Source organism: Pseudorca crassidens, chromosome 7 (genome assembly GCF_039906515.1).
Source record: "Pseudorca crassidens isolate mPseCra1 chromosome 7, mPseCra1.hap1, whole genome shotgun sequence".
Classification (NCBI taxonomy): Eukaryota; Metazoa; Chordata; class Mammalia; order Artiodactyla; family Delphinidae; genus Pseudorca; species Pseudorca crassidens.
The window spans coordinates 646110-662375 of record NC_090302.1 but is presented as its reverse complement, the minus strand read 5'-3'; the positions used below and the strand labels follow the sequence as shown (position 1 = coordinate 662375).

General features: G+C 60.1%; 2 protein-coding genes and 1 long non-coding RNA gene across 18 annotated transcripts in view; 2 read left to right on the top strand and 1 right to left on the bottom strand.

The window, feature by feature from the left end:
* Positions 1-3990: 3990 nt before the first annotated feature.
* Positions 3991-11137, top strand: ARRDC1 (arrestin domain containing 1). 6 transcript variants are annotated; one of them, XM_067742496.1, is made up of 8 exons: positions 3993-4174; positions 8791-8901; positions 9335-9385; positions 9487-9641; positions 9812-9994; positions 10090-10266; positions 10339-10756; positions 10830-11137. In XM_067742496.1, the coding sequence occupies exons 1-8, from the start codon at positions 4057-4059 to the stop codon at positions 10892-10894; spliced, it is 1278 nt and encodes a 425-aa protein (XP_067598597.1). In that variant the 5' UTR covers positions 3993-4056; the 3' UTR covers positions 10895-11137. The 6 variants fall into 6 exon arrangements, with proteins under 6 accessions (XP_067598596.1, XP_067598598.1, XP_067598597.1 ...); XM_067742494.1 differs by lacking the exon at positions 3993-4174 and adding an exon at positions 5260-6174; XM_067742495.1 differs by having other exon boundaries at positions 3991-4174; positions 10339-11137.
* On the bottom strand, positions 7130-13951 carry LOC137227164 (uncharacterized). 5 transcript variants are annotated; one of them, XR_010944727.1, is made up of 4 exons: positions 13339-13951; positions 12441-12484; positions 12128-12324; positions 7130-7686 (listed from the first exon to the last, which is right to left on the bottom strand). It is a non-coding gene; the product is annotated as an uncharacterized lncRNA (long non-coding RNA). The 5 variants fall into 5 exon arrangements; XR_010944730.1 differs by having other exon boundaries at positions 12128-12294; XR_010944729.1 differs by having other exon boundaries at positions 12128-12262.
* A 100-nt stretch (positions 13952-14051) lies between these two features.
* Positions 14052-16266, top strand: part of EHMT1 (euchromatic histone lysine methyltransferase 1) — a 146617-nt gene continuing 144402 nt past the window's right edge. For 4 of the 7 annotated variants that reach the window (XM_067742485.1, XM_067742484.1, XM_067742482.1 and 1 more), the window contains exon 1: positions 14052-14131. In XM_067742485.1, coding sequence (XP_067598586.1) covers positions 14069-14131 — 63 coding nt within the window. In that variant the 5' untranslated portion in view covers positions 14052-14068. Of the gene's footprint in view, positions 14132-15457; positions 15727-16266 lie in introns of those variants that run through there. The other 3 variants (XM_067742483.1, XM_067742488.1, XM_067742490.1) reach the window with 3 other exon arrangements.

Here is a 16266-nt window from a genome sequence, read left to right as displayed (position 1 = left end):
TGGGGTGCATGTGTCTTTTTGAATTATGGTTTTCGCTGGGTATATGCCCAGTAGTGGGATTGCTGGGTCATATGGTAATTCTATTTTTAGTTTTTAAAGGAACTTCCATACTGTTCTCCATAGTGGCTGTATCAATTTACATTCCCACCAACAGTGCAAGAGGGTTCCCTTTTCTCCACACCCTCTCCAGCATTTGTTGTTTGTAGATTTTCTGAGGCAGCATCTCACTTTTAAGTGTCAGTGTCTGTTCCAGGTATGTGCGGCTGCATAATAATTGCTTAAAACAACTGTTGATTTTCTAATTATTCCGTGATGAGATTGGGCTCAGCTGGTTGACTTTTCTGCTATTGGCTGGTGGGTAATTTGTCTCAAATTCTCACCATCAATTCCTTCCCTCCCTGTTAGGTGTGATGCTCCGTCCTCACTGGTCCTGTGACTGTTCTGGGGGTGTGTTTTGGCCACACTTTGCAGCTTGTGGGATCTTATTCCCTGACCAGTGGTTGAACCTGGCCCACAGCAGTGAAAGCACTGAGTCCTAACCACTGGACTGCCAGGAATCTCCCTCCTGTGACTGTTTTTTTTTTAAATTTTATTTATTTAATTTATTTTTGGCTGCGTTGGGTCTTCGTTGCTGTGCGCAGGCTTTCTCTACTTGCGGCGAGTGGGGGCTACTCTTCATTGCAGTGCGCGGGCTTCTCATTGCAGTGGCTTCTTGTTGTGGAGCACGGGCTCTAGACGTGCGGGCTTCAGTAGTTGTGGCACGCAGTCTCGACAGTTGTAGCTCACAGGCTCTAGAGTGCAGGCTCAGTAGTTGTGGCGCACGGGCTTAGCTGCTCCGCAGCATGTGGGATCTTCCCGGACCAGGGCTCGAGCCCGTGTCCCCTACATTGGCGGGCGAATTCTTAACCACTGCGCCACCAGAAAAGCCCCTGTGACTGTTTTGATGCACTTAATCTGGTAGAAAGTTCTGGGACTTCCAAGCCCAGGCCAGAGGACTGGCAGCTTTACCTTCCTCCCTCTTGGGGGCCTGCTCACAGGTAATCAGTCTTACTACCTGGAGACCCTCATGCTGTGCAGAACCCCAGGCAAACCACGTGCAGAGGCCTCAGGGAAGGGACACTTGAGCAGCCCCCAGCTGTCCCAGCCACCCGAGTCAAGGTGCCAGACATCTTGGCCATTCTAACCCAGGCAGATACCACACAGAGTAGAAGAGCCTCCCAGCTGAATGCAACCTAGTTTTCAGAGTAAGTAATAAATTTGGGTGGTTTTTCATGCAACAATAGACAGCCGAAACAGCCAGCGTCCCTCACGGAGCCACAGTCAGGATGTGTGAGTGAGGCGAGAAGTCTGAGACTCTTAACGTCCAGGCTTTCCCTCTCTCTCTAGGTGATCTCTCCAGAGGATTAGCCAGGTATTGTCACATGGCAGCTCAGGACTGTCAGGGAATGAGAACAAAAGCTGCCAGCCCTTCATAGAGCCTGAAACTGGCATGGCATCTCTCTCTCTGGCAGTTCAAGCAAGTCAAGGGGCCAGCCCCATTCAGTGGGAGGGGTGGAACCCACCTGCTGATGGGAGTAACGGCGTGAGTGGAAAGGGGTGAGAGAAGTTGTTGGGTGACGTTCAGACAAACGTAAAGCCACAAGAGGGGCTGCTGAAGCCAGCTGGGGGAGGTTCTCAGAGGACAGGAGTCAAGGGAATGAGCACTGCCTTGATCATGTTTTTTATTTTCTAGATTTTTGATGCTTTGACATCTTGAGGGCCTTGCTGGCTGGGGAGAGACTGCCCTTCCCAGGCTGGCTAATTCCTAGAGACAGCAAACAACTCACCCACCAACACACCTTTCACTTGCAAACCAACCGATCCAGAGCCCACACCCCAACCACCTCCTGTCACCAGTACACCAGCCAGTATTTCCCTGCCTAAATCACCCAGGGCCAGGTACTGGACCACTAGAGACCGCTGAAATTATTCAAACTATCCAATCCTAAACTTGCTCAAACTTGCATACCCTGCCTCCTTCCCACTGAAAACACGGTAAAGGCTCTGGCCGAGCTCTCCTCTCCCTGCTGTTCCTGATGGCACTGGCGCTTCCCCATGTGGCCCTGCATAGTGTGGCGTGCCCCACTTGGGAGCTGTAAGTTCTAAACTCTTCTTTCAAGGCAGTTGGCTTTGTGTCTGTCACCTTACCATAGCTGATTAAAACAAATCCTGGGTTCATGTTAAGACAGAGGCCAGGAGGTTGAGGTTGGAAGGAAACCTATGTGGATTCGGAAGTCAGAATTCCTGCACAAGTGGTGCTGGAGAGAATGACAGTGAGTGAGTCAGGAGCTGAAATCCCCAAAGAATAAGGGGGGCAGGCCTTGGCTTTGGAGGTAACAGCAAGAGTGGAGGGGGGAATGAATTATTCTTCTGAGAAAATGAGAGTTAAGGCTGGCAGCTATTAGGGCAAAGGGGAAAATGGTCTGGAAGTGGTCATAAGGAGTCAGGAGAGCATCCACCCTACCTGCAGGCCCAGAGGTACAGGGGTTGTACGAAAATAAACATTTACACTTTAGAGCCTCCAGGGGAAGCCCGGGCTCCATGAGAGCATGAGGAAAGGAACGTTTAGAGAAAAGCAAAAGTTAGGGTGGTGATGATGGTGGACATGAGGGCACACCAGCAGAGCTTCTAGAGGGGAGAGGGGGTCAGAGGAAAGGACGTGCAGAGCCCTATAGGGTGCGATTGTAGGAAACAGGTGTGACCTGGGGTAAGGTCACCCATTTTCTGCCCCCATCTCCTCCATCTCAGCAGCAGCCAACACAGCGTCTCTCTCTGCCTCCTCAAACACTTCCTTTTTGATTTCTGCCATGGACACTTGTTTTTTGGGGCTGCCCGCCATCCTCCCTATCCCATGGGCACCCCAAACTCCTTGTTCAGGGAGTTTGCACAGTCCTGACAGGAGAGTGTCAAGCTGGCCAGTCAGACCCTCCCTCCTGAAGCATCAGAATCCCGGGTAAACCAGGTGGACCTGGCGCCTGCTGCAGACCCCTGGCCCTCAGGGCCTCCCTGGCTGCTGCCTTTCCTCAGCCTGGCCCAGTGGACCCTTCAGCCTGTGAGGCCCCTCTCCTTTTGCTGGAGGGCTAGATTAGCTTTCTCTGGCTTCACCCCCACTTCTGATGTCATCAGTGTCCTGAATAGAGTTACCATCTACAAACAAGGGTCTAACAAATCGTTCGTCCTCTGTCTCCCGCAGACTCATGCCTAGGAGTGCCAGTTCACTTGGGTGCCTAACAGGCACCTCTGACTCTGCCGGTCACGATTTCTCCCCTTCCCCACCCCCCAAACAACTTGTATCTAGGCCGGTTGTCTCCATCAAAAAAATGCCACCCCATTCGCCCAGCTGTTCTGGACAAAAACTTGGCCTCACCTTGACGCCCTCCTTCAAGCAACCCCATATTTAACCTGCCAGTAGGCGCCCAGCACCTTCTCTAAGCCAAGCACGGCCTTCTCTCGCCTAGACTCCCGGATTTGCCCTCGAATCCGCCCCTGGGTATCGAGCCCCACCCCTCACCTCTCCCTGCCGCTGCTGCAGGCCAAGCGCTCCCCGCCCCGACACAAGCCCAGCCTGGAGACTTCCCTCAGTGTAGAGACGCTGCACGGTGGAGACCCCGGGGCGGAGCCTGAGAGGGGGCGTCGGCCCGGCCCGCCCCCTCCACAGGTGAGGCAGCAGGGGGCGCAGGTGCGCCGGGTTCCCGCGGGCTGCGCCCGAGCTCCACCCTGCTGGCCGGGGCGGGGCGGGGAAGGGCAGGTTGGGGGGACGGACCGAGGCGGGGCTGGGGGGCGGGCAGGAGCCAGCGTGGGGAGCTGGGGGGCCGAGGGGGGCGGGGAGGGGTGGGGACAAGAGTGGAGAGGGATGGGGGCGGGGGGAGCAGAGGGCCGGGCGAGGCGGGAGCGGGGGCGGGGCGGGGGCGGGCGGGAGGCCGGGGCGGGGCAGCGGGGGCGGGGCTGGGCGCGCGGCGACCGCGGCAGCGGCAGCGGCGGGGGCGGCAGCGCGCGGCCGCCCCGCAGGGCCGCGTCATGGGACGGGTGCAGCTCTTCGAGGTCCGCCTGAGCCACGGCCGCGTCGTCTACAGCCCGGGGGAGCCGCTGGCGGGGGCCGTGCGCGTGCGTCTGGCGGCGCCGCTGCTCTTCCGAGGTGGGCGCGGGGTCCGGGAAGGGCCGCACCTGCGGCGGGCCGGGCATGGCTCCGAAGCGGCGCGCGGCCGCTGGGCCCGGGACACGCGAGGCCGGGGGCGCGCGTCCGGCTGCGGGGGAGCGCCGCGGGGCGGCCGGCCGGGCGGCGGACCGCGGGGGTGGGAGGCCGGCGGCGGTCGGGGCGGAGCAGGGAGGCCCGGGTGGCTCAGTCCTTCCGCATCTGCCTTTCCTGTCCTCTCCGCCAAGGGCCGTCCAGACTCGGGGCGCGGGCTTCGAGCCTGTCTACTTCGCCGAAGGCCACTCTGACCTGGACCCGCGACGCTTCTGACCTTCTCTGTCGGGTCTCCGGTCCGCCGCGCCCTGCAGCTGCTGGGCCCTCACCTGGAGCCCGGCCCGCGCTGGGCTTTCTCTCCCATACACCCAGGCAGCCCCGCCGAGTGTGCGGGTCCCCGGGGGCGGGCTGCAGGGCACTGCTTACACCCAGCCCGAGGCTAGTCCCTAAGGGCTGGGAGGATCTTGATAATCCCTGCGTGCCGTAGGCCGCCGTAGCGGGCATCTGGGAGCCGAACCTGAGCCCTCCTGGCCGGTCCCTCTGCTGGCGCAGATATCTGGGACTTTGAGACCGGGGATCCGGTTGCTGCGGCGCCCCTAGCTAGGGCTCCCTGCCGGCGCTGGCCTCGTCTGTCTGCTGCCTGAGGTGTGAATCGGGCCCTGCGGGGGACATCACACCTGGTCCCTCTGGGCCGTGGGCGAACCGCAGCCCGGGCGGGGTCTCTCTCCTGACCCCGGCTCTGAGTGTGAGGTTGCGTGGTGTGTCCGTCCTGGGGCGCTTCTCTACCTTGGGGTGCTTGGCCAGAACCACAGCTGCCGGGCTTCCCTCTGGGCCTTGACCTTCCAGGCCCCCGTGTGGTTGACCGTTCAGCGCTTGGGGTGCCCGCTGAGGATGCAGAGCCACCGTCCTCTCTGGGCAGCTGCCTCCTCCGTCCCGGACCGGTGACACCGCCCACCTCCGTAACGTGTCGCCTCTTTCCTGTCTCCCCAGTTGGAGTTTGGGGTTGGGTGGGGGTAGGTGTGCTTGTGGCAGGGGCACCGGGGGGACAGTGCAGCTCTGCTCTGGGGCACCACTGAGAGGTGAGTGCGGCTGGCAGGGCACAGGAAGGAGGGGTGGGCCGTGGCTGGAGGACAGACGGACACCACAGAGACCCCACGCAGAGCTCTCCTCCTGGCCTGCTGCCCTGTCACCCCCTGTAGCTGGGGCCCAGGGCGAACAGGCTGTTGTTGACCACAGTGAAGGGGTGGCCTGAGCTGTGCGTGACTAACCTGGGCTGGTTAGAGCCCCGCAGCCTCCACGTGATGGGTAGGATGTGGGTAAATGGACAGCTGGGCCCCAGGAGGCTGAGGGAGTCCCTGACTGTAAGAGCCCTGAGGCAGGGAGAAGCAGGTCAGGTCACAGGCTGGAGAGTCCAGCGACGACTGGCCTCGCGCCAGAGAGGGTATTATTTTCAGTTTGCCCCCCAGGGGTAGGGGGGATGCTGGTGCTGGGGCCTCTGTAGGCCTCCGGCCCTGCCGGGGTGTGAGAGAGGAAAGACCATGGTTCTTATTTTTCCTTTCCCTCAAAAGACACTTGTTACCAGGCATTGATGCAATAGGGGGGCCCCCAGGAGGACATGGAGGGTGGGGGGCAGCAGGCCTCTGAACACTTGACTGAGGAGTGTCAGTGATGGTCTGCATTCAGCCTTGGGGACGCCGGCTGCCTTGGGAGCTGATGTGGAAGAAGGCTGGAGATGGAGCTGGAGACTGGGTCCAGCCCAGCTGGAGGCTGGGGTCAGGCGGGGCTGCCCTGTGCTCTGCTCTCGAGGTGGGCGACGAGGGAGGGTGATGCCCGGACAACAGTAGCAGCCAGCTGCCAGCTCTGCCGGCTCCCCGGGCTCTCACCGTGGGCCAGATGCCATTCCCACTTCCCAAGGACCAATCCATCAGTCTGCATAGCAACCCTGGGAGGTGGGTGTTGCCATTCCTCTCGCCTTACAGATTTGGAAACAGGACAGAGGGAAGTGGCTTGCAGGCTAGAGCTGCAGTGAAAGGATGTGGCAGAGGCTGGGCTGCCCCAGGTTTGAGGGAGCTGATGGAGGCTGGGACAGACCTTGGGGACCAGAGGGGGAGCAAGCAGACGGGGAGCAAGCTGCAGGTGGTACATAGGAGGAGGGCTGCTGGACAGGTGAGAGTGCTGGCTCAAGAGGAAAGTTCCAGAAGCCACTCTGGCACAGGATCCACATGATGATTCTCCTTAGAGAACTGGAGCAGCCCCAAACCTCCAGTTCCCCCTGCGCCTCCATTATTCCCCTGCGGAGGAGAGATTGGACAGGGATGGGAGTTTGTTTCCAGTCGGTGATTGGAGGCTGTTCATCCAGGCAGGGTCCCCGAAGGGGCCTCACAGCTTATGTGCAGAGGGGGCCCTGGCACAGTCGTTGGGAAGTTCACAGAGTTCGAGGGCCGGTTTGTTTTTCTGGGGCCAGGTGCCACCCTGACTTGTTCACCTTAATTGTGTGGCCGGGTCCTGGCTGAGTGTGTGCCTGTTTCAGCCACCCTGCTTTTGGACGCGTAGGCTATGCCTAGGTTGTTTGCTATTAGGAGCAGTGTTGAACAGGGTGAACAGGGTGAGATTCTAAGGGGATCTGCTGGATCCCTGGAACGCGTGTGTAAAATTACAGCAGATCTGCCTGCTTCTTCTCCAGGGCCTCCGTCGTATCAGCCGACAGGTTGATTGCTATAAGCAAGTGTCTGTTTTTCTACCTTCTCTATGACACGTATCAGAATGTTTAATATTTGCCAATCTGATGTGTTAAATGGTAAGTCACATGAGTTTCCGTGAATTCTAGTGAGGTTAGACAGCTATTCCTTTATCTGCTGCTGTGTGAAAGTCACCTCTAAGCAAACAAATCACGCCTAAACTAAGTTGTTTAAAGCAACCATTTTATTATAACTTGTGCTGTTGTGGGTTAGGATTTTGGGCAGAGCTCGGCAGGGTGATTCTTCAGCTCCGTGTCCCATCCACTGGGGTCACTTCACAGTGCTCAGCTGTCACTGGGCCAGTCTGGGGACCATCGCACCCCTTCCAGCACACTCCATTGTTCCCAGCATTCCCAGGGCAGCCGGATTCAAGGGGGGACGCACCCTCTCCAGGAGGAATGTTTCCAGAAGTGTGACGCCTGCAATCCACCAGGACGTCTTCTAGTTACTTTACAGTCAGGCTTCCCCTTCTCTGCTCGTTCCACGCCGTGCCTCTCTTGGGATGTGTTGGTCTGTAGGAGCACTGCTGATGTCCCGGACCTCCAGGGTGGGAACAGTTCCAGGTCTGGCCCTAGGAGGGGATGACGGGTGGAGCGTGGATTAGAAATTAGGGCCGAGATCCGGGTGGTGAGCCTGGGCTGGCACGGAGGCTGAGGGCTGGTCACTGGCAGTGCTGATGGGGCGGAGGCCGAGTCACGGGTTCGTGGAGGGCAGCCCAGTGCACTGTGGGACCAACAGGAGGCCTGCATCAGCAAGGTGGGGCCTGCCTGGGGAGACCACAGACAGACCTGGTGTGGCTGCCCCTGGCCCTGGGCACTTGAGACACTGCATTCTTCCTGCCTGATGGCTTTGTCAGGAGGGTGTCAGATTCCGAGTTACCTTCCCTTCACCAGTCCATCAGGTCAGGGGAGGACGGGCAGCTGGGCAGGCAGGCTAAAGCCTTTGGCCTTGACTCAGCCCCGCAGGGAGAGGAAGAAATGGAGGGAGCCACAGGGCTACCTGTCACTGAGCTCCCACCCCCTGCCCTGTTTGGGTCTCCAGCCATGGTGTCCCCTCTGGTGACCGGCCTCGGCTGGGCCTGGTCCCGCCATGGCCTTCTGACTGTAGTGGGCTCTGGACGGAGGAATTTGTGTTCCTGATCACAGGGCGGAAGGCGGCAGCAACCCTGCTGCCTGGTTCCTGGTGTGTGTGCTTCCCCTGGGGAGTGTGGGGGAGGACCAAGCCATCTCGATGCAGAAATCAGCGCTCCTGGGCAGTACTGGCCCAGGAAGCCAAGGTGTCCCCACCCTCTGGTGTGCCAGACTGTTGGGTTCCTTATCTGCTCAGGCGGGTCTGACCACATTCCTGCAGCATGAGGGCTAATAGGTAGCTTCCTGGAGCCTGAAGGGGTGCCTCCCAGCCTAACTGACTTGCCTGAGAGGCAGCAGGAAGGTGGGGTCAGAACGTCAGCTGCCCCAAACAGCTGCCTCTGTTCACCTAGGGTTTCCCAAGCACCCCTGTAGGGAGCTGGGTTTTCACAGGTCTGGTTGGGCGGGGGCTGGGGGTGGGGCTTTGCCCAGGGGTCATCTGGGTGACCGTCAGGGCCTTCATGTTCTGGATGGCACGACAGGTAGAACTCTGTGCCTCGCCACCCTGGCTCGCTGAGAGCACCTGAAGATGTGGCACGGACAGGAAGTGTCCTCTGGAGGGTAGCAGGCCATGTGCTGGCCTTCCCAGGGCCTAGCTGGGTGGTCCTGGGTGCTGCCCGTCCTGCCTGAATCCCTGTGCTGGGGCTAGGGAGGGGCCCAGGCCAGTCTGGTTGGGGCTCATGCTGTCCCCCCCTTGCAGCTATCCGGGTGACCTGCACGGGGTCCTGCAAGGTCTCCAGCAAGGCCAATGACACAGCGTGGGTGGTGGAGGAGGGCTACTTCAACAGCGCTCTGTCCCTGGCCGACAAGGGTGAGTCTGGGAACCCTTCCCTCACCTCATCCCACTGAGAGTGGGGTCTGTCCACCTGACTTCCCCATCCGCCTCTGGCATCCCCGTGCTAGCCCACCCTCTCCCAGGACTGTGCACCTTGCTGGATTTCCCTCCCTGGCAGGCACAGGGCATTGCCTGATGGGGGCTGGGTGGCTGAAGAGGGCCACCTTCTCCTGGATTTGGATGGGCTACGGCCCCCGGAACAGCCCTGCCCCCTCTCCTGTTCAAGCCAAGCTCTCACCCCCATCCTTTGCCCAGGCCACAGCCCTGTGCTGCTGAGGTGCTGGAGACAGAGGCTAGGAGCCCAGCAGCCAGATGCAGTGTGAGCTGGTTGGCTGCAGGGCCTGCTTCTGTCCTGGACCCTGTGAGGTCACCTTGTCTCCTCTCCCCTACCTCCCTTCTGTCTCTGCAGGGAGCCTGCCTGCTGGAGAGCACAGCTTCCCCTTCCAGTTCCTGCTTCCTGGTGAGAGCCCAGCCTGGCCAGGCCAGGTGGTAGCAGTTGGCGAGGGTGGGTGGGAGGTGGGGTGGGGAGCAGTCGGGTACCAGTCCCTGCTCTCTCTTCAGCCACAGCTCCCACGTCCTTTGAGGGCCCTTTTGGGAAGATTGTGCACCAGGTACGGGCCACCATCGACACACCACGTTTTTCCAAGGATCACCAGTGCAGCCGCGTGTTCTACATCTTGAGCCCCCTGAACCTGAATAGCATCCCAGACATCGAGGTGAGCCTGGGCAGTGGCCTCCTGGGTGGGCCCACCCTTGCCTGACACCCTGTCCCCAGCACAGGTGAGGCGGCCAGGGTCTGGAAGAGCAGCGGCCTCTCTGTCCTGAGCTGGCCCGAGGATCCCGCCTACCCACACTTGCCAAACTCCCTCTCTGTTCTCCTCCCAAGCAACCCAATGTGGCCTCCACCACCAAGAAGTTCTCCTACAAGCTGGTGAAGACAGGCAGCGTAGTCCTCACTGCCAGCACCGACCTCCGAGGCTACGTGGTGGGGCAGGTGCTGCGGCTGCAGGCTGACATTGAGAACCAGTCAGGCAAGGACACCAGCCCTGTGGTGGCCAGTCTGCTGCAGGTCAGAGTCCCCTCGCCTGCTGGGCCCTGTCCCCACGGGGCAGAGGAGGGGTAGGTGGCTGGCCTGCCCAGGCTCACAGGCTGGCCCTTCCCCAGAAAGTGTCCTACAAGGCCAAGCGCTGGATTTATGACGTGCGGACCATCGCCGAGGTGGAGGGCGCCGGCGTCAAGGCCTGGAGGCGGGCTCAGTGGCAAGAGCAGATCCTGGTGCCTGCCCTGCCCCAGTCCGCCCTGCCGGGCTGCAGCCTCATCCATGTGGACTACTACCTGCAGGTGGTAGGGATACAGGGGTGGGGTGGGAGGAGGGGCCGGTGGCCTGGCTCCTCACTCGCATAACCTCCCCAGGTCTCCCTGAAGACGCCGGAAGCCATCGTGACCCTCCCGGTCTTCATCGGCAACATCGCTGTGAACCACGTCCCACTGAGCCCCCGGCCAGGCCAAGGCCTGGTGGTGCCCTCAGCGCCACCCCAGGAGGAGGCGGAGGCTGTGGCTGGTGGCCCCCACTTCTTCTCGGACCCTGTCTCCCTCTCTACCAAGAGCCACTCACAGCAGCAGCAGCCGCCTGCAGCCCTCGGCTCTGTGCCTGGCGCCCCTGAACCCCATCCTCAGGATGGTAGCCCTGCCCCCCACCCGTTGCCCCCTCCCTTGTGCATCTCCACAGGTGCCACCGTGCCCTACTTTGCAGAGGGTTCTGGAGGGCCGGTGCCCACGACCAGTACCTTGATCCTCCCGCCTGAGTATAGCTCGTGGGGCTACCCCTATGGTGAGTGGGGGCCTGGGGCCTGGCAGGGAGGGGGAGCCACGGGCCCCATGCAGACCTGGCTCTCTCCCTGCAGAGGCCCCGCCATCCTATGAGCAGAGCTGTGGCGGTGTGGACCCTGGCCTAACCCCAGGGAGCTGACCCCATGTCGCCTTCTCCGGACGGGCGGACCTACGCCCTGGGACTAGGCTCCCAGGGCCTCGTGCCTTCGCTCCCCGGCCTGGCCCGGCCCACTCAGGACCCGCCGCTGCCCGCCGTTCCCTGCGGCCTCTGCCTCCGGACCAGCTTCTGCCCCGACCAGCCTCCGCAGCCCCCCTGTAGTCGGCCTCTCCCCGGGGGTTGGGGCCTAGAGAGACTTGGTGTAAATAAAAAGCTTCATTTGTAGAGCTGGGCACAGTGGCCTGTGGGACGCCCTCCTCTGCCGGGTGTGTGTGCGTGTTCGGGTAGTGGCTGTTGTGGGTGTGCCCAAGCCCCCGGGCTTCTCAGCCCCTCCCCTCCCTATAGGGCACGCCCCTCAGCCTAGCCCATCCATGCACGACACGCCCTCTTCGGGGCACGCCCCTTTCAGCCCCGCCTTTCCCTGCGGGGCACGCCCCTCTCCGGCCCCGCCCCTTGCCGTCGTTTTCCCGCCACCCACCCCACCCCCTTCCGCTCTGGGTTCCTCCTCCTTCCGGGCGTCTTGGACCGGAAGGTGGGGGGGGGGCGGGGGAGCGATCCGGGCAGGGAGCAGAACCAGCTTTGGGAATCGTCCGTGGCGGTTAACCAGGCCCGGGCCAGGCGCTTGGCCTCCCGGTTCGGCTTCAGGATTTGCCCTCGGAGGCGGGCTTGCGTGTGTGGAGCCTCAGCATCAACTTAAGTGGCCTTGTGACAGGGGGAGAAGACCACCGCTGTTCCATTTTGTTAGCATACATCTTGGGCTAGCCGTCTGGCACCCACCACTCCAGGCTACGCAGTTTAGACTTCGTGTGCCAGACGAAATCCGGTCGGGGGGAGGGAGCAGGCTTCCCCAGTTCCTTTACCCTTGGCCTCAAGTCTCCTGCCCCTGCCGTCACCACTGCCACGTCTGGCTCTGAGGGATGCTGCTTCTCACGCTGAGAAGTAAATAGTATCACTTTTGCACACATCCCACTGGCCACCCTTTACAGTTGGAACTGTACAGGCAGCCATGTACCCTAAAACTTTACTATTTGTGGGACAAGGAGAGGATGAATATTGGACAAAAACACAAAGCATGCCACAAGAAGGATAACCTGTGAAACACCTACTAGAAGCTGTAGCCTCATAGTTGAGACTCTGCCTGTTTCAAATCCCATCTCTGCCTCCCGACAGTGTGTGGCCTTGAAGGCACACCCCTGCTTTGGTTTGCTTACTTACAGAATGTGGATGAAAACGACGTCCACCTCCCAGGACTGACCTGACGGTCACTGAGTCAACACGTAACACATCATGTGCCGAGAAGAGCACCTAACATCATTGGTCGGCGACAATACCAGCATAGGGTGGGTCGGGCTGATGGTGCAGAATGGGAACATCACCTACTTCTGACACATTCATTTACAGTCGGTCTTTGCCTAATGAAGGACTTTTTTTCACATCTTAACTCATCTATTCCTTCAACAAATATTTTGTCTCCTGCATACCAAACATTGTTCCAGGTACTAGGGCACACAAAACAAAAATCCCTTACCTTTTGGACTTAGTGGGGCTGACAGGCAATATGGCAACGGAATGCTATGGAGTAAAAGAAAGCAAGGAAGTTTTGGGGTGCAGTATTGTTTTTAAATAGGGGCAAGCGGACATTTCCCTGAAGAGGTGGTATTTAAGACCCAAGGATTGTCAAGAAGTGAGCCACACAGATACCTGAGATATAAGTGTTTCAGAGTAGGGGCAAACTAGGGCCCAAGGCAAGAGTGGAGAGAGAAAGGCTGGTGCCAGAGAAGTAGGTGCGGGTGAAAGCTGGTGGAGCTGTGCAGGCTGTTAAGCAAGACCGCTCCTGAGCCTCCCGTCCTGAGGCTCCAGACAGAGCTTGGGGTTCCTGGCCTGTCAGGAGCTGACTCAGGCTGTCCCCCCAAACCTGGGAAGTCTTCCTTGGTACTTAGGATCGTCCACTGCCTCCTCTGCAGCTGAGTGCACCGTCAGTGCACTTAGTGGAATTTTCCTGGAGTCTCATGTTCCACGAGATTGAACCCTCACAGGAGTGAGGCCCAGATTACCCTTTGACTCAGGGCCTCCCCAGTTCCTGTTGTGAAGACTGGCCAGAGAACCCCAATTTCAGTCTATGCTGCTTTTCTCAACTCCCAGGGGATGGCAGAAACACGTCTGACTACGGGGAGTGGGTGGCCTAAACCAGTCTACGTGGGCTGTTCAGTGAAGGCTGCTTGATATGCAGGAAAGGTCTCGCCCTGTGCATAACTGGGGGGCTTGCAGAAGGCTGGGGTGACCCGAGAGGCTGCCCAACTGGGGCCACCTCCTAACTGGAGCACACCACCCCCGGCAAGCCTGGCATCTTCCCTAACCAGAGCGCCCCCCCCCCCCCCCCGCCACCAACAGGGACAATCCTCCGCCTTGGACATTCCCCACCCTACCCACACTTCCCAACCAGGACACTGTCCCCAGCCAGGGCACAGCCTCCTAGCGGGGCACCTTCCCTAATCAGGGCATCCTCCCCGACAGTCCGGACATGCTCCCAGCCGAGCACCCCAGCGTTGGGGCAGTCCCTCTAACTGGGGCACCTCCCCCAACTGGAGCATCGCCAACGCAGGCAATCCTCCCCAAAGGGACATCCCCCCTCCCGCCTCAGGGCAGCTTTCTCAGTCAAGACATCGCCCCCCGCCAGGCACACCTCATAACCGAAGCACCCCCACCCCCGAGCTGGGCCATTCTCTCTAACCGGATGCAGCCCCAACCGGGGCACCCCTCCCAACCGGGCACAAGCCCCACCCGGGCACCGCCCTAGGACGCAAGTCCAAGTCCGCCTTCTGTGAAGGCAGACGGAATCGATGTGTGTCCGGGGTTAGAGGTCAGGGGTCCTTCCCCACCCCGGCCGGCCCGCTACAGTGCCTACGCAGAATGAGAGAATATAGTGCAAACTGGAGGACTACGGGAGGACGACGTCCGGCGCCGCGCCGACCCCGGAAGCCCGCTGCGCCGGGCTCCACCCCCGCGGCCGGCCATCGCGCTCCGGTTCCGGCCGGGGCAGGCCCGCGCCGCGGACGCCGCTCTCGGGCTGCAGCGCGCAGGCGCGGGGGCGGGCGCAGGCGCAGACGCGCGCGACCGGCCCCGCCCCGCCCTGGGCCGCGAGGCGCGGGCGGGGCGATGGCGCGCGGGAGGGGCGGGGCCACGCTGCGGGCCCGGGCCATGGCCGCCGCCGATGCTGAGGTGAGGAGCGGGCCGGCGGCGGGCGCGGGCACGGGCGCGGGCGTGGGGGCGGGGGCGGGCGCGGGCCGGGCGGGCCGGGCGGGGCGGGCGCGCGGGCGGGGGCGCGAGCGGGCGGGGTGCGGGCTGGCCGGCGCCTCCTCGCCGCCGCCGCCGCGCCTCAGGCCGAGGCCGGGCCGAGGTGGCCGGGCGTCCGGGCCGCGCTGCGCGGGGCGCGCTTTGTGCGGGCTGGCGGGCGAGGTGAGGGCGCCGGCGAGGCGCGGGCGAGGCGGGGGCGCGGGCGAGGAGAGCCGCCGCCCGCCCCGCCCGCACGCCCGCCCCGCCGGCGCCCCCCGCCCCCCGCCCCCAGGCCGCGGCCGGGAGCCCCGCGGAAGGGGCGGAGGACAAAAGGGAAAGTGGGGCGAGCCGGCCAAGTTGGCGGCGCGAGCGAGGCGAGGCTGTGCGCTCCCGGCGCCGCTCTTGCGCCCGCTGACCTTTCACTTTGTTCCGAAGAGGATGGCTCGGTCTTGAAGGAAAAGTTGGCCGGGCCGGCGCGCTTCTCCCCGGACAATGCTGCCGGCCCCGGTGGCTGTCAGGAGCAGGAATGCACGACTTCGGTTGATTTCCAGGCAAACCGCTCACGCGGGCTTTGCATGTAAAAAGTTCCCATGCTTTTGTTAATGTTCCTAGCCTCCCCTTTGCTCGTCCTCAAGGATAGTTTTTCCCTTGCTTGTAGCAGCAGAGAAAGCAAACTCTTGCGAGATGGGCCACTAGCTTCCCGCAGAAGGGAAAAGCAGGCGGGAGGCGGTGTGCCCGGGGAAGTGCAGAAACAGTGCGCTCTCCGGGCTGACACGAGGGACCAGTTTGGAAAAAAGTGATGATCTAGCAGTTTCTCTGTGAAATTGCTCCATGTGTAGTAACTGCGGGGACTTCTGAAGATCAGAAAGCTAAGGTGTGTGATAAGGCCCTTTTGCAATAACCTGGTGTGTAGACGTAGTATATTTTTATCCAGGTAATGCACAATCTTTTAACATTTCTTTAATTTTCTCTTGCAGTTTTGGGGGGTGTGGATGTAAGTAAACTGGGGAGGTGCAGGGAAGTTCCTGAATTCAACGCAAGGACTGTTTATTAGCACCTTCAACACTCAAGGAGTGTATTAGGTTCAGAAAAACAGAAAAGGTGAATTAGATAACCCCAAGTCACTTGTAGGAGAGAAGATGTGTAGTGATTGTGATATCGTTTATTGAGCAACTTCCGGGTCCCGGGCACTGCAAGCCCTTTAGGTAAGCCCTCTCCTTTAGCTTTCTCTGTTCTGTGCAGCAGGTACTGTTATTTTCTATTTAGCAGATGCGGGAAACAAGGCTTGGAAGCGATTGAATGACTTGGCCTAGCCAGTTACAGGATTAGCAGTTGTTTGGTGTCTGGCACATAGTAGGCTTTTAATTAATAATTGATGAACAAATCGTCCCAGATGTCTCTGATTCCACGGGCAGCCTTGAATAGAGGGCTTGACTGAGACAACAGCAATGACAGCTTCTGTTTACTAAGCCCTTACCTGTGTCCAGCCCTGCCTTAGCTGCGTGAAGTCACTCATTAAAGCCTGACAGCGATCTTTTGAGGTGGGTACTGTTATATCCCCATTTGCACTGGAGGAAAACAGGCACAGTGTGGCCCCAGGTTACGGAGCTTGTGGTGGAGAAGATGGATGCAGGTGGTCTGCCTCCAGAGACTGTTGAGCTGTGTCTGTGGCTGTCACTTTAAGCTAATGAAAACTCTGGGCTTAGATTCGTGATCCTAAGTGTTTATTATGGAGGTGCACGTTAGGTGAGGGGCCTCCTGGACAGTGGGTAGGCATGAGGTCATCTGTTGCCACTAAATCGGCGAAATGGTTCCTGGGTCAGGGTTTCCCAGTTGCCAGATGATTAAACCAGAAAGTGGACACTTGAAATTTATCTGACTGTATATTTACTTTTTCTTCTTTTCCTTGACCTAGAAAGAGGTCACCACTTTTTCACACTGAAAAGAACTGCTGAGGTGATGAAATGCATCCCCTGTTTTGTGGATTAGTAAGTGGGGGCTCCTGGGGTTTAATGTATGTTCAGGGTCACCTAAGGCTTTTGACCCAGCAAGACGTTACCTTTCAGCAGGAGGGCCTTCCC